The 26280-nt window shown below is 40.5% G+C and overlaps 1 protein-coding gene across 2 annotated transcripts; it reads left to right on the top strand.

Moving 5' to 3' along the window:
* Nucleotides 1-6777: 6777 nt before the first annotated feature.
* On the top strand, nt 6778-26045 carry axin2 (axin 2 (conductin, axil)). Of its 2 annotated transcripts, none has more exons than XM_079842876.1 (11): nt 6778-6994; nt 8134-9050; nt 12427-12567; nt 15098-15200; nt 16985-17125; nt 17866-18341; nt 18437-18604; nt 19752-19964; nt 20053-20133; nt 20880-21047; nt 24731-26045. In XM_079842876.1, the coding sequence occupies exons 2-11, from the start codon at nt 8221-8223 to the stop codon at nt 24855-24857; spliced, it is 2448 nt and encodes an 815-aa protein (XP_079699002.1). In that variant the 5' UTR covers nt 6778-6994; nt 8134-8220; the 3' UTR covers nt 24858-26045. The 2 variants fall into 2 exon arrangements, with proteins under 2 accessions (XP_079699002.1, XP_079699003.1); XM_079842877.1 differs by lacking the exon at nt 6778-6994 and adding an exon at nt 7090-7344.
* Nucleotides 26046-26280: the final 235 nt, after the last annotated feature.

The raw sequence follows: 26280 nt of genomic DNA, 5'->3' as shown, positions 1-26280 counted from the left end.
GCCAGTTGGAAAAATTATGCAGCTATAATTGTGTGGGTGTGTTGGTATGGATATCAGAGTGTGGTGTGTATGCGTTTAATAAAAAAAATGGTGTGTGTGTGCTTGTATTTGAGAAAAATAACTCAACTGCAAATCACTAATCCAAACACTGTGTGTACCAGTGGAGTTTTGCTGGCATCCAATAGGGAAAATATGGCGCATTCGTCCAAACAAAATCTGACTGAAAGCTATTTTTTTGAGATTTCAACCTCAAATTTGGAACACAAATTTTTTAGATTTATGATTTTCTTGCAGTTTTAGAATTCAACATGTTTAATAAAATATATATTTTATATAAAATATTATTCATAAATCATTTTCATAATCTCTATAACTTTTCTGACTTTGGCAATAGTCTGCCAAAAGGTCTTCTTTAAAATGAGACCAAACTTAAGTCCATGCTTCCAATATTAAATTGTTTTATGACAGTTTTTAGACATGGACATTTTGTGTGTAACTTTTTATTTAAATTGATGCACAAGGGTTATGTTTTCATTGTGAAACACAATGATGATAAATGGTATCAAAACTATTTCAAAACCTAATTTAGAGTTTGCGTTCTCAAGCCACCAAACACTGTAGCCATGCAACTGAACAACCAGAACGTGTTAAAAAAAATCTATTTTGGTTGAAAATGGTGTTGTGTAAGTCGCCCCAAAGTAAATACCTAATGATTTTTTACAACGGAAATGAATCAATCAAAAACCTACTTTAGCTGGACAATAACTTTTTTCTAGAGCTGCTGTACAGCCACAACAATATCTCTTCCATTGATCTCCTATTATCACTGTCAAGCTGCTTTGAAACAATTGTGAAAAAGCGCTATATAAATGAAGGTGACTTGACTTCATTGTATGGGAAAGAGCAGCTTGGAAATGCTTCTTAACATCAGTCATATGGGTTTGGAAAGACATGGGATGAGTAAATGATGGCAGAACTTTCATATCTGGATGCACATTATCTTTAATGATATTGTCCCAGACCGGTCTTGTTTATTTGCCTAAGCCATCATTTCCTCCAAAAGCATGGTCGTTGCTCTGTGCATGCCATGCAAATCATGATCTGTTTCATTTTCTTTTGCCTCCCTACGTCTATGCCTTCCTCCTCCCCCACATTCACACACATTCACAAAGTGGACATTCACACTTCACTCCTGGTGGACGTCTGTGATAATTGCCATAAGCCTCCTACTTGCTTTCATTTTCCATTGTTCTCCCTTAAGTCTTTGCTCTGGCTTGTGATAAAGGGATAATCACTTCAAAGCAAACTGCTGAGAGTTTAGCCCTGAGCTGAAAGAGCAGGCAGACAATACAGTCATTGAGAGCAGTTACTGATCACAGCGTTCATCACGGAGCAGCAGACGCTCTTAGACGCACTCAGTTTAGGCCGTCCAAAATGAATACTCAGCAACTAGCAAACAGGAATTATATATAAATAAAATGGCTTAGGCCATTGGTGGTTCACTTTAAAAAGGTACTTATAAAGTGGGTACAGATTCCACTGAAAATTGATTAACAGTAATAACATTTTCTTCTTTATAAGTTATTAAACAGGTTTTGCTGGGTCTAATTTGCAGTGTTGTCCATGAATCTCTGTAAATGGTTTGATTGTGCCTGGACAATGATTTCCTGTCGTTAGGATTAGAATAGAGCATCAGAATGGATGTTTTATTTGTGGACTTTTTCCACTATGGACAAAACATTTGATAAATTGTGAAAGATTGCCCGTGAAGATGTGCTAAAAATGTGTCCTTTTCTAAAACGTACTTTATGTTCTGCTCACCATTGTATGACAGCAATGTACACAGAGCTTCACATCTGCTCTTTAAATTCCTCTCATTTAGCACTAATGCATGTATTTTATAATATCCTGCTCCTTAAAGTGAATGTAGAACATCAAAGGAAGCGCTCAAGCCTTTGAAGTATCATAAGTGGAATCAGTGGAACGTCCTCCCTCACTAGTTCAAAATGCAGGACAAGCTTTTCTGGTAGTTTCACTTTTTTAGTTGAGAAGGACTTCTAACTATACTGCTACTGTAAAGTAACCTACTTCGAACTTTTGTGCTGTTATAACTAACCTCGTCGGGTCTTAAAGTAGTTGATACAAAAATGTATTTCTTTTCGTCATTTACGAATTCCCCCGCCCTTATGTTGTTCAAAACCTGTGAGTGTTTCTTTCTTCTGCTGAACACAAAAGAAGAAATTGTAGCGACTAAGGAATGCCGTTGTCTTTCGTTGTATAGTATTGCATTGTATTGTATAGAAAAACAACGCTAAGACATTTTTCAAAATACACTAAAAAATGCTGGGTTGGGTTGAAAATGGAAAAACCCAGCGACTGGGTTGTTTTAATCCAGCGATTGGGTTAAATGTTTGCCCAACGTGCTGGGAAGTTTTATTTAACCCAACTATTGTTTAAAAAATACTATATGACTGGCTTAAAATGAACCCAAAGTGTGTTGGGAACTAAAAATCAGACAAATGATTACTAGAGGCAACAATAATAATCAACGGATGAACATTTATTAATAAGCATTATTGTTTAATTATTATTCATTGAACTTATTAATAATGTTCATTTATTAAACACATTGATAAATGTTCATTTACAACATATTTTTTGGGTTAATTTTAAGCCAGCTATATAGTAATTTTTAAACAATAGTTGGGTTAATATAAATGACCCAGCAGGTTGGGCAAACATTTAACCCAACCGCTGGGTTAAAAGAACCCAATTGCTGGGTTTGTCCATTTTCAACCCAACTAGGGTTGTTTTTTAGTGTAGATCTTCTTTTGTGTCATACAGATTTGGAACAACATGATATGATGATATGAATTTTTGTGTGAACCATCCCTTATGAAAATAAACCATGGTTTTACTACAAAAAAAACGTGGTTATTATAGTTAAACCATGGTAACCAAAAATAGACCCTGGCTTTGCTACTCTAACCATAGTTTAACCATGTGGTAAAACTGGTGTTATATAAATGGTTATCAATTAGCCAAAAAAACTACACTTTTACTATAATAAAACCATGGTTAATTTTTGCAAGGGCCCTTTAATCATCAAGTCATGTCTGCATTAGGGTTTTTCTCTTTAAAGGATTTGTTCACTTCAAAATGAAAATATCCTGATAATTTACTCACCCCCATCTCATCCAAGATGTTCATGTCTTTCTTTCTTCAGTTGAAAAGAAATTAAGTTTTTTGAGGAAAACATTCCAGGATTTTTCTCCACATAATGGACTTCAATGGCAACCAACGGTTGAAGGTCCAAATCAATGCAGTTTCAAAGGAAGGGCTTCAGAGGCTCTGCACGATGGAATAGGCTCTTATCTAGACAGACCATCGGCCAAAAAATAAACATTTATATACTTTTTAACCTCAAATGCTCGACTTCTGTGTTCACGGCATATGACATCACGTCGGAAAGGTCACGTGGGATGTAGGTGGGAATACCGACCCAGTGCCGAAAAACTCCATCTCATGTTCTCCTCCAACTTCAAAATTGTCCGACATCAGTGTTTTGTACAGGGTGTTTGTTTTAGTCTTTGCACATTCGTTTTAACACTGGCCTTTCCAACGTCATCTTGACGTCATACGTCGTGCCAATGCAGAATACAGAAGTCGTGCATTTGAGGTTAAAATGTATATAAATGTTCATTTTTCTTGAAAATGACCAATGGTTTGTCTAGATAAGGCCCTATTCCTCGCCTGGGATCGTGCAGAGCCTCTGAAGCCCTTCCTTTGAAACTGCATTGATTTGGACCTTCAACCGTTGATTGCCATTGAAGTCCAGGAATGTTCTGGAATGTTTTCTTCAAAAAACTTAATTTCTTTTCAACTGAAGAAAGAAAGACATGAACATCTTGGATGAGATGGGGGTGAGTAAATTATCAGGAAATGTCCATTTTGAAGTGAACTAATCCTTTAATTCGTCATAACAGCACTTGAAACTCAGCACTGAGTTTTGTATAGATTTTAGAACAGTGGTTATGGATTTATAAAATTAGTAAATCAATGTCAAGAGACCATTTTGTTAATAACATTTAAGCAAACACAAAGTGGCATTCATTAACGTTTGAGGTGTGACTGTGTCTTTTAAGTTGTAGAAAGATAACCACTGACATTATTTAACTCATAAGTCGAAAACTGCCATTATTTAAAAGCCCAAAGGATTCCAACGGGCTTCAATAAGGCTTATTCTCCTCAGGTTTTGGGATTGCAAACTTTACAGCTCTATTTCGTTTAATTCTTAGGTCCATATCAGACAAAGAAATTAAAAGAATAACATAGTAACATACATTAACAACAAACATTATTTAAGACATACAAACTTGCATTCCAGTGCTTCCAGAACCAGGAGGAATACCTTGTATCGCTTAATGTTGGATCGTTTATGCCCAGTATGATTGTATTTCTTGAGTCACTTAATCGACACATAAAATATCATTCCTTAACACAGCGTGCAAAGTAGGAACATCACTGAGACAGCAGAGAGTGACTAGCGCACTGTAGAGCAGTTTGTATGTTTAGGGCTACTGTAGAAACATGGCGGCGCAAAATAGCGACTGTAAGGGGACCTGCGGTGTATGAAGATAGAAATGCCTCATTCTAAGGTAATAAAAACATAACGACTCATTATGTAAGGTCTTTATACTCTGAAAACATAGTTATGTATCGTATGTTGCATTTTCTGTCAATAGATCCTCATAAATATTACACACTACACCTTTAATACTTGGTCACCTAAATAATATGAGGGAAATGTTTGCTTAAGAGCCTCTTTAGTTTTAACAATCATAACCACACTCTTTTTTTGTATTAAATTGTAGTAGAATACATCAAATGATTAATAAGACTATCACCTATTACCATGGGCGTCGGAAGCAAAAAAATTTGGGTGGGTCCTCTCTCAGAATTTTTTTTTTACTGGAGTAGATGCCTTGTTTGCTAAACGTCTTGTTGGGTAAGACAAAATCACGGAAATCCCAGTATCTTTGAGAGTGGCAATAGTGTAGAGGTAAGATACAAGTTTTGACGCAAATCAAACCTCGGTTCGAATCCGCCTTTTGCCGAACTCATTCTACTCCCTTTTCCCATCACATATCAGATCGGAAAGGCATTTATTTTCAATAAAAATGAAGAAATTATTAGAAAAGTGGAAATAAAGCATCTAACAAGTCTTTATCGGTTAGGGGTAGGTAAACAGACGTGCTGAATTAGAGACGATAAAAGTGAGTGGGTCCAATATCATTGATCGTAAAAAGTGGGTGGGTCCTGTCCCACCCACATACAATGGTTCAGACGCCCATGCCTATTACACCTCCGGTCTTAACTCAATTTAAAGGTGAACTATGTAGGATTTTTGCAGAAAAACATCCAGAAATCACTAGGCCAGTGTTATATATTTTGTTCAGTTGAGTACTTAGAATATCCCAAATGTTTTCAACTATTTGTTAATCGTGAGAAAATGGCTATTTTAACCAAGGAGCCGGGACGTGTGAGCTATGCGTTTGAGGGAGTCGCCTGTCGATTGCGTCATATCTGCGTCACCCTCGGTCTCCGGTTTTATTCAGTGAAACACTTTACTCTCACTGCATTGTGAACAAGTGTCATAGCAGCCGCTGAGCGAACGTCATAACTTCCTTTTCAACACACTCAGATATATCTAATACGATAAACAGAGCTGCGTTACCTCACACTCAGCACTGGAGAAGAGGAAGTGCCGCCGGCAACTGTGTCATAATAAAAGTCCCGCCGGCGACTATAACATAATAACAGTCCCGCTCTTCAATCGCTCCTGCGGCCTTGCTCAGCTCCACAACACTTGCTCCTGCTCTGCTTCAGACTACAGTAATGTTAATAATCGCATCCATGAACATGATTTCTGCCCGAGTCCTATCCTGACTGTTTCCCACCGGCTGTGAGGTGAAGACCACATGTCCCGAGATTCTGCGCTCAAACGTGGCGTCATCAAACTACGCCTTTGTTTTGAACAGGCGACCTCTAGTGGACGGAAAAGTTACATAGTGTAGCTTTAACTCAATAGAAAGATCATCCATATACAAATTAAAAAGAAGAGGTGACAATATTCCACCTTGCCAAACCCCATTTGTCATATAAAAGGGTGCTGATAGATGGCAACGAGGGGGTTAACTGTGAATATGGCAACGAAGAGGTTAACAGTGAATATGGCAATGAAGAGGTTAACTGTGAATATGGCAATGAAGAGGTTAACTGTGAATATGGCAATGAAGAGGTTAACTATGAATATGGTAGTGAAGGGGTTAACTGTGAATATGGCAACGAAGGGGTTAACTGTGAATATGGTAGTAGTGAAGGGGTTAACTGTGAGTCCTCAGAGGAAAAAGCGGCCTGTGTCTTTAAAGTTTCTGTAGCAACAGCAGGATCGCGGCGCTGCAGATCACTTACTCCTGACGCTCCACAGCTCGAGGGGAGTCGGCTCAAGATCTCTCTGCTTTGATAAGGTCCTTGCGCCTCGGTTGAAACTTTTTCATCACGGACTTTTGTGAACGGGCACTATACGGCGACTCATTAAGCACATTCGGGTCAGAAGCATCGAAAGGGCTTATAGAAAATAAATATGTGCGTTTAGACCTTTTTGGAGCGATCTGTGATGTTTTAAAGCGGGACTGAGAGGAATAGTGCTATATGTATCTTTCGGGACCGTGCGGTCGGCTGCGCTCTTTGATGTCCGCTCTTAAACCCTGAGCTCAGTCCACACTGGAATAAGAGAGCAGAGCGCATTCAAACACACACTATACAGGGGTCTAGTGTGCGCTTTACTGGAGGAAGTGTGCGTTTATAACCTCAAATCTGCGTTTGACACTAAACAACATCAGAGGACTGCGTGCAATTGGATATATTTTGGATTATATTTGTTCTATTGTTGGAAAACTGGGACTTTGGGGACTGAACTCATGGATGGATGGTGAGTTAGAGCAGTGTGTGTTCGTGTTCGTGTGTGTGTGTGTGTGTGCTCTCCCAGCGCTGGCCCCATGCTATTGCTTTGATGTGCTGTTTACCGACTTTGAAGTCATGTGTCGCCGCGAAATGAAGCATTTCTCACAGACATCGCGTTAAAACGCGCGTATTCGGTTTGGGTTGTTATTGTGTTGTTTTGAGGTTAGATTAGAGTCTCTTGACTGTGTTTAAAGAGCATTCATGGTGGTGTTATGGGACTCATCGCACACTTTTGATTTTCTTGAGGGGTTTGAAGTTGAATGCAGTATGTTTTTTGGTTTATTTCCCACGGAATTGATTCGATCTCTCTTTATACCGGTAAGGAAATACTTTACGCGTTTCTTTTTAATGCTTTAAAACTGAACGAATAGTTTAGAGACGCATCTTAATGTGTTTTTAGCCTTGTGTGTGTGCCATATTAGATATATAATGCATTTGAGAACCTTTGGCATCAAAAGTGTAGATTCTACTTTGCTATATTGATGTTGTTTTTTAAATAATTGTATGTAGTTTTTAATATGCATTACGCAATTATACTTTCTTGGTGGTATCTAGGCTAGTACAAGTTTCTGTACTGTATGTACTGTAAGTAAGCATGCTTTTGATTAAATGTGTTTGCGTTTCATTGCGATTCGATTTCCGCGTAACGAGTCCAAATTTCTGCAACATATATTTATCGGCATAATCAAACATTGTGAACAGTAAAGTGAAAATCTGTTTTCTTGTGTCGCCGTTTTGAGTTTCTTGTTATTTGGAGTTTAGACAGTTATAGGTGTTTTTTTTTTCATGGAATTGAGGATGTGATGTTTAATCGTTTTATTTTTCTTAAAAATTGACAAACTGATTGGCTAAGCGCAGTTTTCTTTGTGTTTTTTCTCTCTCGTTTTTTGATACAGATGCAGAAAAAAAATAATGCAAACCGTTTTTTTTTTTAAAAAGTTCTAAATAATAATGCATTGAATTGAAACCAGGTCGCTTTGATTGTATTCGACGAAGCCGATTGTACACCGCAAGCGCGCACAATGTAGATATGTGTGTGTCTGAAGTGACTCTTTTGAAGTTTTGGGGCGGATCTGGTTTTGATGAGATCAATACTTTGTGTTTCAGAGAGAAGCTCCCCTGCTGATTTAAGAGAGAGAGGAGATTACAGCTGAGCTTCACACTGAAGGCTTTGCTGCTGGAGCTGCAAGAGCCATGAATAGGACACTAACAGATCCTATGGTCAGTAGCTTCAGAGAAGATGACCCACGTCCACCGGTCCCAGGGGAAGAGGGTGAGACGACATGCCACCATCCCAGCAAACTGGCCATGATGAGACCGAAGGATCCTGTGAAAACCATTATGGCTGATCCTCGCTGTTCTACAGCCAGGAGGGATGAGGATGGACTCGGGGAACCTGAGGGCAGCGCGTCCCCGGACTCCCCTCTTGCCCGGTGGACCAAATCTTTGCATTTCCTTCTTGGGGACCAGGATGGTGCTCAACTTTTCCGGGCATATCTTGAACGCGAGAAATGTGAGGACACTTTAGATTTTTGGTTCGCCTGCAATGGTTTCAGGCAAATGGACCTCAAGGATACCAAAACGCACCGAGTTGCCAAAGCCATTTACAAGCGGTATATTGAGAACAACAGTGTTGTGGCCAAGCAGCTTAAACCTGCCACTAAGACCTTTATTAGGGATAATATTAAGCGTCAGCAGATTGACTCCGCAATGTTTGATCAGGCTCAAATGGAGATCCAGACGGCCATGGAGGAGAACGCCTATCAGATGTTCTTGACCTCAGACATATACCTTGAGTATGTCAGAACCGGGTGCGAGAACCCCAGTCATGTGAATCCCAATGGACTAGGAGGCCTAAAACTGGTGTGCGGATACTTGCCGATGCCGACTCTAAACGAAGAGGAAGAATGGAGTTGTAATGACTTTAAAGCCAAAACTTTGGCCACTGTAGTGGGTCTGTCTGCCAACACGCTACGGTCACCACCTTCCCTTCGTGCAGCGGAAGCATTGGAGAAAAGCTACAGGTAAGACATCCAAACAAACTCTTTTGCACTCTTTTGCACTAAAAGTATAAGTTCCTACTGCTTTTTGCTGCCTAGTGATTAAAGACCCAGTGTGGGTTGAAACATCACAAAGAATGTTTAATCTATGAGCTATCACTGTCCTTGAGCAAGACACTAACTCTTAGGTTACTCCAGAAGGATTAATTCTTTGCATGAGTGTCACTTTGGATGAATTGATCAGGTTTGTGGGAAATTAATAAATTGTTAATGAGTGTATTATACCGTTTCATGTTGCTATTTCACTTGAATTCTTGCTTTAAACATGAGAGGCCCTTTCTCGCAAGTTTGGGGCGGTTTGCTCTCACCTGGCTTGCATTACGCCGAGAGAGAGAGAGAGAAAGAGAGAGAGAGAAGGGGGAAAAAACATCAATAGAGCAGCTCTTCCTTTCATGTAAATATTGTCTAGCACCAGGCCCTCTGCTGGCTCCACACTGTTTCCTCCGCTTTGAAATTCTTCCGCCGTTAGAGGATCATCTTCAAGGATCAAGGCTAGTTCACAATGCAAAATTGGTTTCAGCCGTCAAATAAGATAAAACAAGTGGCACACATCAAAAATGTCACTGATTCAAAAAGGAAACTGTTTTATTAACAATAACAAAACGTACCAAACTCACAAGATTTCGCTTATTTTGATTGAAAATAACACCAGCTCTGTTAATGCATGTAATGTGTGTTTGACACCTTTAGATGTCTTGACGAGCGGTTGGATTGGTTGTTCAAAGTATATTTTCTGGGTTTGATGAATTAATATCCGTCACAGCACTTGAGGTTGTAAATGAGGTGACCCATCAAGGTGTGGTGCCAGACAAATGTTTATCCGTCTCATTGGGAGTGTGATCTTGAAGAAGGTGACAGAATGTTTCATCCCTGCTTATCTTTGTCTGGTTGTTTATGTAGGAGATGATTAAGAACCAGGCGAGAGTAAGCAAAGTCTTTTTTGATGCTATTCCCTGATTTCTGTTTGAAGAATGCTCCTTGAGCAGTCTGTTTTTCCTCTCTCTCTCGGGGCACTTTTTTTTTGTTCATCTGAAGCATGTGGAACTTATTTCTTTTCTCTTTCTGCCTTTCTGAATCGAGTTATTCACAAAACAACACGCTGCAGCGGCTCCTCTGTGAGTCACAGAGACCGTGGCCTTCATCTCCTCCGCTTCTTATTTACCACCGTTCTCCTCTGATTTCAACTGCCTCTCCTCGCACTTTTATCTAGGAAAAAACCCCGACGGATGGAGAATAAGCACACTTTTTGAGTGAGCGGAAAAGAAGGACAGAGGGGGGGCGAGGCACCTCATGAAAGAAAGCATGAATGAGGGGGTGAGCGAGGGAAGAATGTGAACCCAGCTGTGCTAAATACCTGACTCTGAGCGAGAGCTTCCAAAGGTCAGGTTTGAGTTGGGGCCGTAGGCTATAGTCCTGCTGGGTCTCCCCTCACAGCGCTGCTGGCAGTAGGCATTCTCATAAAGAGGAGGCCCTCCTTCCCCCTTCTTCTCTTCTTTCTTTCCGCTCTCTCATGTTCTTTATTTCTCTCTCACTCTCTCTCGGTCCGACTCAGGTTCTCTACCTCCTCCTCCTCCTCCTCCTCTTCCAGTGGAGCAGGAATGTGTCACAGCAGGAGAGAGGGGTATGGAGAGCGAGAGAGATCGGACGAAGGGAGGGGTGGGTATGTGGAGGAGGTGCCCTAGCAGAGGAAACAGCACAAGAGAAGGAATGACATGAAACGGGAAAGTTTGGAAGGGGGAGGTAAAGTGAGGAACGGGGTGCCTGGCCCAGACAAAAGGCCCCAGATATGCTCCACTGAGGGGAAGTGGCATTGGCAATTCACACAGATGTGCTGCTCACTTAACTTTCCCCCTGATCAGCCCTCACCGGGCTGCCCCAGGGGGGAGGTGGGGCAAGGGAGATGAAAGGGAAGAGGAGAGAAAAGACAAACTGAGCTTGAGTTCCTCCCCCCCACCATCAAGAAAAAAGACTAGTAAAAATAGCTGGACCCTTTTCACAAACATAAGGGGAGGCAATGGTGGAAGCTTTTTTATTTTGCTCCAAATGGCAAAACTAATATGTGACCCGGGACCACAAAAGTCTCACGGGTATATTTGTAACAATACATTGTATGGATCAAAATTATCCATTTTTCTTTTATGCCAAAAATCATTGGGATATTAAGATCATGTTCCATGAAGATATTTTGTCAATTTCCTACCATAAATATATATAAAAAAAATATTATTAGTAGTAATATGCGTTGCTAAGGACTTCATTTGGACAACTTTAAAGGCGATATTCTCAATATTACGATGATTAAATAGTTGCCAATATTGTCCTATCATACATCAATGGAAAGCTTATTTATTCGGCTTTCAGATGATGCAAAATCTCCATTAAAAAAAAATGTGACCCTTATGACTGGCTTTGTGGTCCAGGGTCACATATTTGGATGATATCGGAACATTTTTATTTTTATTTTCTTATTTATCCGATGTTTTAATCCAGCCAGAATTATAGTCTACGCAAGTGCATAACACACTTTCTTGCTTTACTGTGGTGGTGGTGGTGGTGGTAACATCCCCTGAGGTCAAGATGGCAAACCTTCAAATGTCTGTCCCATTAACTGGATGCGTCACCTTTTTTTTAAGGTGGCAAAAGTTAGTTAAGCTATGCTAAGTTTATAGCTAGCTAAATTCCCTCTTCAAACTGTTGCTCTGCCATGACACTAGTTTTCCTGAAAGAGAAAACGTCTCTACGTTATGCAGTTCTCTTTAGGGCAAGACTGAGAATGCAGAGGAACACATTTATGACCCAGTCATAACAGTCAATTTTTTGAAATTGAGATTCATACATAATCTGAAAGATGACTAAAAAAGCTTTCCATTGATGTATGGTTTGTTAGGATAGGAGCCGAGATACAACTATTTGAAAAATCTGGAATCTGAGGGTGCAAAAACATCTAAATATTGAGAAAATCGCCTTTAATGTTGTCCAAATAAGTCCTTAGCAACGCATTACTACTACTAATACATTTTTGATATATTTACGGTAGGAAATGTACTAAATATCGTCATGGAACATGATCTTAATATCCTAATGATTTTTGGCATAAAAGAAAAATTGATAATTTTATATACCCGTGAGACTTGGTTTTGTCTGGTTTTGTGCTTCAAGGTCACGTTTCGGGAAGCGATACACTTTTGGGATCAGTCCCTTTCGAGTAACCTGGGGTTAAGTGTCTTGCTCACTTGTGAATTCATGAATTAACCAAGCAACCTTCCAGTTACCAGCCTTGAGATTTAACAACTACACCATCCTTTCAACTAAAAACCAAAATATATTGTGTCCCCTGTAGGTCCTACAGACGCAGTGACCCTGGAAATCCCTATCGTGTTGCGTCCGGTTATAGTTTTGCCCCTGCCACCAGTGCCAATGACAGTGAGGTCTCCAGCGATGCCCTGACAGATGACTCTATGTCCATGACAGACAGTAGTGTGTAAGTGTGTCTCATATCAACCAAAGAAAATGTTTGAGCATCATATACCAATTTGAACGGGATACCTTGAGATATGCATAGTACAGTGCATCTTTAAACTGTGGTCATCTCCCTCGGGCTGTTAGCAGACATTAAGCATTTAGTCATGGTAATGTGATGGTACACATTCAGGTGATACATTGGCATTTAAATGCGTTTATGAGATGTTTTAATGCATTGCTAGAGGGGCTTTGAATGGACCCAAGAGAAGACCCCTCAGATAATGTGCTTCCTCTATCCGTTAATTAAAGCTAATGTTTGCAAATTCATCAACAGGAAATGACACTGGCTAGTTTGTCCTCCTGTTTTGCTCGGGTTTTTCTCCTACATGGCTTTGATCTTCAAGGGCTTTCTTTTCAGACTTTGCACAACATAGTCACCAAAGACATAGTCATTATTTATTGGTTTTGCCATTGTCCCAGGAAAAAAGGGAGGGGTTAACTCGCCATGTGGACTATAAGACACTCATCGAGGTGCTTTGGCAGTAAATTAAAGGAATCCCAACTCGCAGGGAGGTTTGGTATGAGCCCACCGCGGCTGGAATGGAAGGATTCGGTTTCAGCCAGGCCTTTGAGAGGTTAGCCATTTCTGGAGCACAAGAGCAGGTCACCTGGGATTAGGGTGTTTGGGACCCCCATCCCCCAGACACTCACGTACACCACCCATTCAACCCCACCTCCGCCTGAAAGCAGCCCCCCCCCCCCTCTGTGTTTGTGGCAGAGGCAATTGTGCGAGTGCATAGCTAAGTGCAGAGAGTGAGAAATAAAGTGCATGCTGGATGAAAGGCTTAACTGAATCGCTTTCAGCCCATTGTTAGGCCCCGGGAGCTTAGAGGGATAAGAGGGTGGCTGGCTGCTTTGAAAATTACTTGCACAAGTGAATAGGAGATTCCCATAAAGCACAGCCAGCCTGTGACACCCCAAAGCCCAGAACAGAGAAAGTGTCTGTGGACAGTGGGCTGATTGAACCAAAGATTAATATTTTGATAGGTGCAACCATTCAGTACTTGAATGTGCAACAGCTTTTTCTGTGACTCGTCCTCATACTAAACTCATTTCCCGTTTGAAGTATGTCTTTAATAGTAGAAACTGCAGACTTCAGGGTGAAATGAAACTTTATCAAACGTTTACTCCTGTCCAATGATTTTACCCATTTTTAGCCTTTGCATTTCTAATTTTATTTTTATTCACGCCACTTTGAAGTAGCATACGCAGTGGGAAAAACAGCCTATGTGCTCTTTATTTAATATAGAAACTGCAGACATTAATTCAAATTAATGAGTGAAACAACTTTTTCAAACGTTTACTTGTTCTGAATTTTTTGATCTCCATGCTCCTGTCCAATGATTTTACCCATTTTTAGCCATTACATTTCTTATTTAATTTTTTGTCCCTATTCACGTCACTTTGAAATATGTCTTTAATAGTAGAAACTGCAGCAAAGATTACGATATTAATTCAAATTGAGTGAATCTAAACGTTACCAAACATTTTCTGAAAACACACATTTTTACTGTGTTTTCTTTTTTTATCTCCATGCCACTGTCCAATGATTTTACCCTTATTTAGCCATTGCATTTCTTATTTTATTTTTGGTCTCTATTTGCGCCACTTTGAAGTGGCATACGCAGTGGGAAAAACAGCCTCTGTGTTCTTTATTTGGAGGCTGATTTGATTGGAATAGCTGCGTTTTTATTTGAGTTAAAAGGCACGGCGTTAAATCAGAATCTGAATTCCAGATAAAGGGAGGGAGGGAGCGAGGGAGGGGAGGAGAAGTGGGGGAAATTTTGCTTATATCTTATTTATGGATTTACTTGGACGCTAGGGAATGCCGCTGCGCCGACTTCAAACATTACCTTATCTTACAAACCAGCCTTTTGATGTGCGCAAGATCAGAGGCTGACTGCCGAGCGCTTGCCAAATGAAGATTGGAGCGACGGCTTTATGCGCATGACTGTGAGCTTTCAAAGACGTGCTGGAAACTGCATTTGGGCTAGGTCATACACTTCAGAGTCAGAACAGAGCAAAGGAAACCGGCCTGGATGAGAAAGATGTCTGGCTTTAGAGGCAAGAAAGGGCGAGATTGAAGAGGTGGAGGTTTAGGAACATTCTACCATGGATTTAGATGGATTAAGAATGTTTATGGAAACACAAGCCGTCTTTTTATTGTAATTGGTAACGTCATATAGATGTCAAAAGCGCTTGATTGTGCGTTGGCATTAGTGGCAACATTTGTTTTGCTGCCCTTTGGGTTTGAGCGTGCCCCCAGGAGAAAGACCTGGAGGAAGAGTGTGGGTTCTGGATGATGACACTGAATGGGGCTTGTGGTTTTAGTTTGGGTGTGTGAGTGTTTTCTGGGCCATTACTTCAACAACAAACTAAGTGTTGATCTGTACCGGTTTTGAGTTTCTTTGAAACCCTCTATTGTGCATGTATGTTTGTGTATGAGTATGGACAGTGAATAACCTTCATCGTTCTCTGTGTCCTGATAGAGATGCCATCCCTCCTTACAAGCTGGGAAGTAAAAAACAATTACAGCGAGAGATGCAGCGCAACATGAGGATGAACGGCCAAGTGTCTCTACCTCCGTTCCCTGTAAGTGTCCTTGCCATTCTTCTCAACTACACACATAACTCCAACATCACCCCCAATTAAAAAGCATTACCCTCTCATGCTTGTGGACCGTTCGTGTTGTGTTGTGCTCTTTCTCGGATAATGACTCTTAATAAACTGCCACACCGCACTAAATGAGTCTGTTTTATCCCGGGGCACCAAAATCAACTGTCTATCTCTGAGAGCGCTTTGATCAGTGGATGAATGGGGCTGACTTCAAGGGAAGTGACAACTTCCAACTGAGCTGCACCCTTTTTAGTCCTCCAACTGCACCCTCCATCCCCCTCTCCCTCGTTTCCTCCCTGAAAGCGGAAAAAAAAGAGATGGTCAGTTTGTGTTTGGAAAGAGGTTTTTGGAAAGACAACTTGTTAATCAAGTCAAAAAAACCTGTATCCACACTCCTGTATTACGCTCCTTTTTGTTTCTTTCAGGTCACTCTTTGTGCACTTTTACTCCCAAAAATGATTCAGACAGCAGATATAATGTTTTACTAGTGGGTACAGGACACTATAGTTCATTTATGTAAGTGAGGATAGCAAAATACACTGTGACATATTATACCCAAAAATTATTCATACAGTGACTACCATTAAAATGTAAAACAAATGTGGGTCCAAAATGATTCAGATACTTTGACCTGAGCATGTTTTGCTGAGGTGTTTTTTCTTTAATTGCTAATGTGACTTTTGACACCACAGACTGAACAAAATGAAGCATTGCTTGGTTATTGGTTGAGCTAAATTGGTATTTCTAATCCAAATTGGAAAATCGAATTGTTTTCTTAAATTTAACAGCTGCTTGGTTGATTTCTATCTGACATTATCAAGATTAATTTGTTCTTGTCATATTTTATTACCAACTATAGTGAATAAAACCATAGTGATCATGTGAGATGTTGAAGGCGTCTGAAAGCCTTTTGGTTTGACTGTCCATGCAATTTCAAGTTCTGTTGAAAAAACGTCCCATTTTCTGTGTCGTCTCTCTCTCTTTCTCTTTCCTTCCTTGTAATATTTCCCTTCTGATTTGGTGATGACTGGCTGCCTCTCCCAGGATGTTACTTTTTAGGCGGCAGGGGCCCGGAGCTGCTGCAAGTCTCACCAGCAACTCGTTTCGCTTTCTTCTCTCTTTCGTCTTTCCCTTCATCTTCACAAAGAGACGGAAAGCCAAATCAAGAAAGGCAGGGCACAAAATAATAATAAAAATAATAAGAAAGTGATAGAAAATCCTTGTGTGAGACGCACACATGGGGAAGGAGGATAATGTGGCTACTGTAGCTCAAAGGTGCCCGCTGTCGTTGGGGGGGAATAAATTACCTCTGTGCTTCTGATCTCCCACCGCTTGACTCCTCTAGTGGCGGCGCACATCTCGCCATCTTACTTTCTCTTCTTTTAATCCCCCTCTCTTTCCTTTTTTCTTTGCCTCCCTCCTTTTTCCCCCTGTCGATATGTGACTTTTATTGCTAGATGTAAAGCCAGTGTCCCTGCCGCCCCTGGTGAGCGTTTGATATTTGACGAGGGCTCTTTGAAGCTGCCTCACTTCACAGGCCGGGCTGATGGCTTGGTTGCACTACAGAGGGAACAAGCCGAGGCTCCTTAGAGCGTGACCAACTGCTCATGCCGGCAGCGGCCCATGCCAGTGGTGTGGGGCATGTGTTTGTGTGTGCATTGGATGGGCAGTGGTCTTATGCAGGGCGGGCAGCTGTAGAAATCAAACCCTCCTGTCCTGTCTGGTCTTCTGCTAATCTGTATCTCTCTCTGGTTGTGCAGAGGACGCGGCGGCCACCTAAGGAGATGACTCCTGTGGAGCCAGCAGCCTTTGCAGCACAGCTGATAGCCAGACTGGAGCGTCTGAAGCGGGAACAGGAAACCATGAGCTCCCTGGAGGAGAGACTTCAACAGATTCAGGAGGTTTGTATTGCTGCAATTCTCTAAAAATTGAAGAGCATTTTAAACATTACTTCCCGCGGCTGAACAGCAGCGGACGAAACTGTGGCTCGTCTGCAAACAATGTGACGCACAACCTGAACGAGTACTGATTTACTTCTACAGGAAGTAGAGCCGCAATATCAAAAGTCCGCCCACACTCTCGCAGATGCAGAACGACTCATTATGTCGGTGTGAAATAAACAGTTATGGAAATGTAGAAATTCAATTTCCTCCTGAAAATCCCGAAAAAAGTCTGTTAGTACCTCATTGTCTACTTCACTCAGAGAAGCTGTCAATCATGACGTCACACCCCCGTTTTTATAGCATCAAATAACTTAAACCGAACTTATTTAAAAAACAAACACTTGAAATGAAATCAGTGATTTAAAAACTAAACCAACAAAAAAACAAATATTTTTAAGTGTAATTTGATTGTTTAGTTTGTCCCACGTCTCATCGCATTACACGGAGAGGGTGGGGTTTATGAGCTATACTGGGTCTCACCACCAGGGGGTGATCGAAATGCTTTAGCTTCACTTTTCAGGACTCGTGCGGCACACTTAATTTGTCGGCGATTTCGCAAAACCTGTCGGTGAGGCTAAAATTGTGCACTCGGCATCACACTTCACTGTACATTTTGAGTTGTTTCCGTAAACAGTTGACCTAAATTGGCTGTTTGTAAGTATTTCTTTGTAAAACTGCATTTCTGTGTGCGTTTATAGGAAGAGGAGCGGGATGAATCGGAGGTGTCTGGAAGCAGTGCATCCCACTCTCTGCCTTTGCTCCCTCCTGGCTCTTGCGAGGAGGACCCCCAGGCCATCCTGGATGAGCACCTTTCCAGAGTCCTCAAGACACCTGGCTGTCAGTCTCCAGGAATGCTTCGGCATTCCCCACGCTCCCGCTCTCCTGAACAGCGCCCCCTGCCTCGGGGAGGTCCCAGCACCAGGTCGCAGTCTGGCTCTGTGAATGGATACGTGCCAGCCAAGACCTTCATCTCCAGACAGTCAACCAAGCACATCCATCACCACTACATCCATCACCACGCTGGGCCCAAAAGCAAGGAGCAGATCGAGGCAGAGGCGACCCAGCGGGTGCAGTGCCTGTGCCATGGGGCTTCAGAATGCGGCTCCACCCCCTACATTCGCAGCCGGAGTCTGGGCAGAGAGCAGTGTGGCAGCCCTTCAGAAGTGGCCTTAGGGTAAACTCTAGACTTTAGGCTTTTTTTCATTGCTTTTTAATTGTGGCATCCTGGTGTCAATACATCAACTTCTTATTTTCTTTTCCTGCTTTTAGGCATTGCAGCTCTTTATCCAAGCGTTTGTGTAAATCTGGAGAGGAGGTGAACACGGAAGGGTTGGAGGGAAGTCTCCTCCAGCTGCCAACTGACAGTACAGACCGCTCCCAAAACGTATGGCAGTGGATCCTGGAGAGCGACCGACAGACCAAGCACAAGCCCCACAGGTCTGTCTTGCAACTCTATGGTCATGTGTATGTTGTAACTTTCGTTCTCCTGAAAAATGTTGTTCTACTACCGATGTTTAGTTAGGATTAGAGAGCGAGCGTTCTCTTTTTGTTGCTGAATTGAGCAATAGTTTTGAAGATATAGGTTTACTATCTGGCCTCTGCTTACCTTGATTCCTGTGAGTCTTTAGGAGCTTTCGCACCGGAGGAACATATTCATAGTTCCTAAAACTATTGGCGGAAGTGCCCAGATTTTGGCATGTTCGCACTGCAGGAACTAGGAACGATTTTAGTTCTAGGAACTCCTTTTGGGGGGACTAATTTAGCCCCTATTTCAGAGTAGGGTCTAACCCAGCACAATAGGAACTACCAGTGACGTAAGTGTGCGCTGATTGGCCAAACGCACGCGAAACGCCAGTACATGCCATTTTTAAAAAGCTGTGTACACACAGATTTAGTTTATATATTTACTCCACTGATTAAAGATCATGTTCCATGAAGATATTTTGTAAATTTCCTACCGTAAATGTATCAGAAATGTATTATTATTAGGAATAGTAATATGCATTGCTAAGGACTTAATTTGGACAACTTTAAAGGCGATTTTCTCAATATTTCGATTTTTTTGCACCCCCAGATTCCAGATTTTCAAATAGTTGTATCTCGTCTCCTATCCTAACAAACAATACTTCAATGGAAAGCTTATTTATTCAGCTTTCAGATTATGTATACATCTCAATTTAAAAAAATTGACCCTTATGTCCGGTTTTGTGGTCCAGGGTCATGATTATGTATTTCTGCTCAGCGAGCGATATTGGGCATCAACCACATGGCAAACACGAACACTTTTTCATATGCTGTCAACTTTCTTTGTGTAACAGTTCTACCTAATAACGTATTAGACAGGTTTGGTAAACAGATCATAAACGAAAGAAGACGGAGAATGTACGTTCTCAGCGCCATCAAAATAAAAGTCATAATAAGCGTGGCTTACGTCACTTCAGAGTTCCTACTGCGAATTAAATCTGGAAAATGTAGAGGAACTTTTAGTTATCGGAGAACCACTCTGGTGGTTAGTTCCTATTACTAAGTTCTTAGAACTACTAGGTGCGGTTTACTTACGTTGTTGAATTGTCTGTTGTTACAGCACTCAAAATGTAAAGAAGTTGCACTGTTTGGATTCCACGCGCACGCACACCTGGGGAGGAGGCGGAAGCAGTGGGCATCTCCGTGCCCACCAGCCTGCACACCCCTTCGTTCAGGACCCCGCCATGCCACCCCTACCCCCTCCCAACACCCTAGCACAGCTGGAAGAAGCCCGCAGACGCCTGGAGGAAGTTTCCAAACCCTCTAAACAGAGGTACGAGTTCCCGTCAACAACTTTTTTAAGGTCTTTTTTTAATCTCTTGATTGATGTCAATATTGATTATATGGGTTCCACTTCACAGGCATTCAACATCAAGCCTTCAGAGAGACAAGAGTCACCCAGTGCCTGTTCAAAATGGCAGTTCAGTGCTTCAAACGGACGAGTATGTATCTCCTAATTGTTATCCTCCTCACACTCTTAATCATTGTTCGGTGATGATTGACACACACATACATGCAGCACGACAGTCATCAAATGCTTTGCTCTTGGTCTCTGGGCCTGGCTAGTATTTAAAGTGTGGAGCATTGGCCACCTGATGGCAAAAACATTTTACATTTTTAATTGGCTGACCTTCAGTCATAGTCTAAGGCTGGGATGCAATTTTCTCTTCCTTCTTATGTAGCACTACGAAGTGTAGAAAGGGGCCAACGGAGGGCATACATGAGCTGATAGTGACTGACAGTCTTCATTCATCTCTGACAGCATCACTTTGTTAAACTCAAAGCACTGCATTTGAATGAGCTATTGACTATTGAGTGAACTATTGACTAAAACACTGTTCTGTTGTTGTTGTTTTTGTTTTATTAGTGTTCTTAACCTAGACAAATATTAACCTTGTCGTGGACTAATATTTAAAGCGAACAATCTTGAACTTTGATAATTAGGGTTTAAAGTTCAAGTCATTAATCCTATATGAGCAACTGTAATTGTGATTATTGCCTTAGCAATCACCACTAATATGCTACCATCTAATAAAATCTTGATAAAAACAAGACACATGCAAAATATTTCCTGTTATGAATTTAAATGTTTTGCATGCTGCCTTGTGAGATCTTAAAGGCCTAGCTAACATGTTCCTCTGATGTGATTTATCATTACGTTTGTGTTAATCTGTGTTTGTCTTTGCAGACCAAAAGATCCCAAGAAGATGTCTGGTTGCCACAGTAGTTTGGGCTCAGAGACAGTGGTCACATACTTCTTTTGTGGTGAGGAAATCCCGTACCGCCGCATGATGAAAACACACAGCCTCACACTTGGACACTTCAAGGAACAACTACGGAAAAAAGGAAACTACAGGTATACTCTCAATTTCAACATTATTAAAGGCTGCTGAAGACTTTGAATTTATATACAGTCAAATCAAAAATTATTCAGACAGCAGATATAATGTTTTACTAGTGGGTGCAGGACACTATAGTTTATTTTGATCTCCTCACTTACATAAATGAAGGAAATTGTGACATATTATATCACCCAAAAATTATTCATACAGTGACTACCAGTAAAATTGATTGAGTAAAAACAGACTGAAAAGAATGAAGCATTGCTTGAGCTAAATTGGTATTATATTATTGTGTTCTTAAATTTAACAGCTGATTGGTTGATGATTGTAATCCATTACACACCTTTCTATCAAAGTTATCTGACATTATCAAGATACATTTTTCTGACACAGTTTAACTCTTTGAGTTCTTGTCATTATTTTATTACCAACTATAGCAAATAAACTGTGATAATGTGAGAAAAGGTGTCTGAAAACATTTTGGTTTGACTGTATAATGCTTTTGCAATTGCTTACTTTTAGCTCTCGCAAGCTATTTGTCGATGTGTTTTGACACCGGTTGTGTTGGTCTCTGCTAGACTGCGATGTTTACTGTAAGTTATTTACATTTGCAGCAAGTATGGAGTTAAGACGACAGGAAAGAGAGAGGGGTGGGCGCACAGAGACAGAAAGAATGAGGGAATTTTAACTGTAGCCGTTTGGTCACATCTGGTATTGATTTCATCTTAAGGCACATTTAATAAGCAGCTCTTTGAAGCCCAGGCCTTTCATTTGATGCACAAAGACTCGCACACATTTTTCAACAATTGTATCAAGCTACGTTGCTCTCATGCATTTGTGTGTGTTTACATAAGACTATCGTTGTTTTCGTTTTAATGATTATTTCTCATTTATATCAAAGACTCTTTGTTTTGGCCTTTATATTTGAATGGGGCATTGTTGCCAATGGTTTTCCATGTGCATGGTGGCCCATTTAAACAGTTGAGGAACTTTTCCTGGTAACTACACTGGTTATAGCTTTTGACCAAAATCTTTAATGCTCCACGTTGATCTATCTAGATGATCAACTCTGTTTAAAATAGTTTGCCCGAGGTCTGTATTCCATAGGAATATTGAGAAATTCCCAATGTTTAGGACCCCTCTCTGACCATGCACATTTTCAAGGAAAAGAGAATTCAAAGCTGATGGTTTTAATCGCAGAAAATGTGTGGAGTCGGGTCATTTCAACATGGCAGAAATTCAACAAAGAACAGTACTGCCAGAGTTGCCAGACAATATTGGTGCCAGATGTTGCGAAGAGAAAATCTTGCCATATAAAACATGTTCCAATGGAAAGACTTCTTTCTCTTTTTCTTTCTTTCTTCTTTTTTTTTTTTTTCAAACAAATAAGAGCCATGCTGCCCTTTTGAAGATTTTGCGGAGGAGGATGTAGCTTATTCTCCAGAAATAAGGATGTAATTATGTGCCATGTATTCTAGTTTGTCCCTCATTTATGAAGTTGGGCAGTGGGAAAACAATGGATTGTTTCCGACATATTGAAAGAAGAAAAGAAACTTTGTTCTCGTTGGTTGTTGTTTTGAGTCATGGTTATTCCTGTGTGTGTTTTATGTGCACTGTTTCTATGACTTGGTGGTGTTTGCTTGTAAAAACCTAGCATGCACCGCAGCGCAATTTAGTAAGAGGGGGCATTTTCCATTACAAAGCCAATTACTGAGGCAAACCTCACCACTCCCTCCCCTCCCACTGTTTTCTCTTCCTTCTGGAGGAGGCAGAGATCATTAGTGCATCAGAGGTGGAGGGAAAGAGACAAATCGGACAATAGAAACGAGGCAAAGAGGCTATCCATCAAGGTCAAACACTAGATTAAGCTCAGACTCATCCTCATCACAATGTGGCAATGAATAAAGTTAGTGTAGACTCCTCGGCACCCAAAAATGTCAACCCTTGTGAAAGATCCCCGTCATTTGCTCACAGAGCTCCCAATTAGACACCAGAGGCCTGACCAGAGGTAGATGGGTGGTAGTGTTTAACAGACCCTCTAATTTAGGCTAAAGCACCTCTTTGTCCCCCAAATAGCGGAGTGCAACGCAGGATAGCATTAGTGTCTGATACATGAAATGGTCCAGCTTGACAGTGCGACCATTTCACTCGCATTTGTGACTTTGACAAACTATACTTTGGAGCATGTGTGAATAAACAATCCCTGCGTATCAGTTTTCTTAAATGTAAGATCATAAAAAGTCTTAAATGCTATAACAAGCATCTTAATGATCATTTAAAGGCGTCTTATATTGAGGATGGAAAAACATAAATCGTGATACTGCCTATTGTGATAATTAAACTTCAAAAGGCTATGATTTGAACAGCACACATTTATGCCAAGCCATTGCTTATGAATTAATGCTGATCATTTATGACAATGTTTACTTTTACAGTGTTTATAAAGGTTAAAAAGGTTATTTATAACACTAGGTCCTGCATAGAACTTTTAAAGCACGGTTCTTTATAGAAAGGGCCCTGGAGCACAAAACCAGTCATGCGTCTCACGGGTATATCTGCGGCAAAAGCCAACAATAAATTTTATGGGTCAAAATTATCTATTTTTCTTTTATACCAAAAATCATTAGGGTATTAAGATCATGTTCCATGAGGATATTTATTAAATGTCCTACCGTAAATATATATATAAAAAAATATTATTAGTAGTAATATGCATTGCTAAGGATTTCATTTGGACAACTTTTAAAGGAGATTTTCTCAATATTTAGATGTTTTTGCACCCCCAGATTCCAGATTTTCAAATAGTTGTATCTCGGCTCCTATCCTAATAAAACATACATCAATGGAAAGATGATTTATTCAGCTTTCAGATGATGTATACATGATATATTATACATGATGATATATTCAAAAAATGTACCCTTATGACTGGTTTTGTGTTGTGTTGTAATTGTTTATCTCCCTCATCTGAATGATCCTGCAATAATAAAGCATAGACATTTCAAAATAAGAATCCCGGTTTATTTCCGGCTTGTTCATTAAATAAAAGTCACGCCGTGTGTTTCTAATTTTCACCCCGGTCATTATTTGGTTACACAAACTGTCATTTATTTTAAAGTAAACTATTGTAGCTTCTGTCTGGGGTTCCTCGTCGCGGGAAGGAAGGAATAAGAACATTATTTGACACACACATTATTAAATATGTAGATTTTACTAATATCAGTGTTATTATAGTTGACAAAAACTAAAACCATAAAAAAAATCTTTACTTGAAATAAATAAATGTTAACTGACACGGTTTCATTAACCTGATGTACCAAACTAAAACTATACAGACATTAAAAAAAAAAAAAAAAGAATTACTAAAACTTTTAACTCAAATTAAAATGAAAGCAAAATTAAATGAACAAAAACTATACTATCTCAGAGAGACTAAAATAACACTAGTATGGCTAAATCTGTTTCAGTGTGTTTTATATATAAATGCAGAAATTGTTGCCCCCCTAAAGTTTCTAAATACGCTCCTACATTTTTCAACTTAGGAGCACAGGTGCACCTTGGGGGGGGGGGGAGTAAGCGTCAAGCCCTGCATAGGCTTGGAAGACAGAAATGTGTTGTTTTCTGTAATGGAACAATGTGTTTTGACCTATAGATGCTTGTATAGCAGTTTGTTGACCGTACATTTGCTCTGTTTCAGGTACTACTTCAAGAAGGCCAGTGATGAGTTCGAGTGTGGGGCTGTTTTTGAGGAGGTCTGGGACGACTGCACAGTTCTGCCCATGTATGAGGGCAAAATCCTCGGCAAAGTGGAGAGAATGGACTAAATGACGTGGACTTACCCAGCACTCAAAACTAACACGTTTTTATGAAGCTCAAGAAGTTTAGACGTACCAAGCTATTGAAGGAATACTAGCCAATGAAGTACAGAGGCATTCGAACCAGCAATGCATCGTGAGAAACCGTTCCTTTGCTTCGTGACAACGAATGACCAATGAAGATGCAGTCAACCACTTGCTTGTTTGGACTACAACATGCCAACGTTGGTGTGTTACCACCACACCATGAACTGCTGACCAGCATTTGTGATGAATATAGATGTGTATACATGTGTTGAATGCGAGAACGTGTGCATGAGAGGTGCTCATATGTACACAAAGTTATAATATGCTTCTGTCACAAGTTAAAGACTTTATTGCTATTTATTAAACTGTCATTCCCCTCATACCTGTGTTCAGATGATGGACAAGCTGCTTATTTGATAGATTGGGAGATCTTTCCAATGTGTTATACATGCATGGACTGATGTCTAGAGTCACCTTAACTCAACAGACTGTACCAGGAATCTTCTCTTCTGGCCAATGAGAACGAACTGTGCTTCAGACCAGCACGCCTCTCCAAACCTCTCTGCTGATTGGGTGGACATTTCTATCTTTAACGCCCAGCCATAGTCATTGCATCTTTAGTGCCTTTGGTTTAAGGTCCAGACATTGCACAGGAACCAATAGCCTTCAAAAGAAAATAGGAAGTCATACTATTTCAGAAAACTTAACTGAAATTCAGCATGGTCTGGCAGATCAGAGAGTGTGCATGGAAAGGGTTAATGTCCTGTGTAAACGTCGAATGGAAAGACCTGGAGTAGCCGTTTTGAAACCGCCGAGCTCCAGGGCAAAATGCATTGGCATGAGCAGATAAGAACATGCCATCGCTAGTGTATTATACAGTACCTGTGCCTACATGGATACCATGCTGTGTGCTGCCCTGTTTCAGGGTGTGAATATTCCCTTGCTTTTCTGAGGGGTTTATGTTTAAAATAAGTTTTTTATGCTTTGGATATCTTGTAATCATGACATTACTTTTCAGTGTTTTCCTCCCCCCCTCCCCAATTTTGTTTGTGTTCCACTTAAAATGTAAATTATGCATTATATAGAGCTCCATTTTAAAGACAACTTGGTACTTTAATTATTGTAATTATGAAGAGATGTAGCCTTTATTAAAATTATATTTTTTAAATGAACACCCGGATGTTTGTGTGCTTACTGTGTGTTTGAGGTGATTTTAATTTTTTCACTTGTTAGGGCCCAAACCCTCAAAACGGCTAAGGCCCTATTGTTTTTCTAAGGATTATTATTATTTAAAAAAAATTCCTGACGACTTGGGCACTTTTGGGGCCCTTACCATGCTCGAAAACTCTTGAACGGGGTCCAAAAACTTGGTCCATATATCATATATATCATATCAGACGCTTGC

This window comes from Gobio gobio, assembly GCF_949357685.1.
Source record: "Gobio gobio genome assembly, chromosome: 1".
In the NCBI taxonomy this organism is placed as follows: Eukaryota; Metazoa; Chordata; class Actinopteri; order Cypriniformes; family Gobionidae; genus Gobio; species Gobio gobio.
This window is presented reverse-complemented; position numbering and strand designations above follow the sequence as displayed.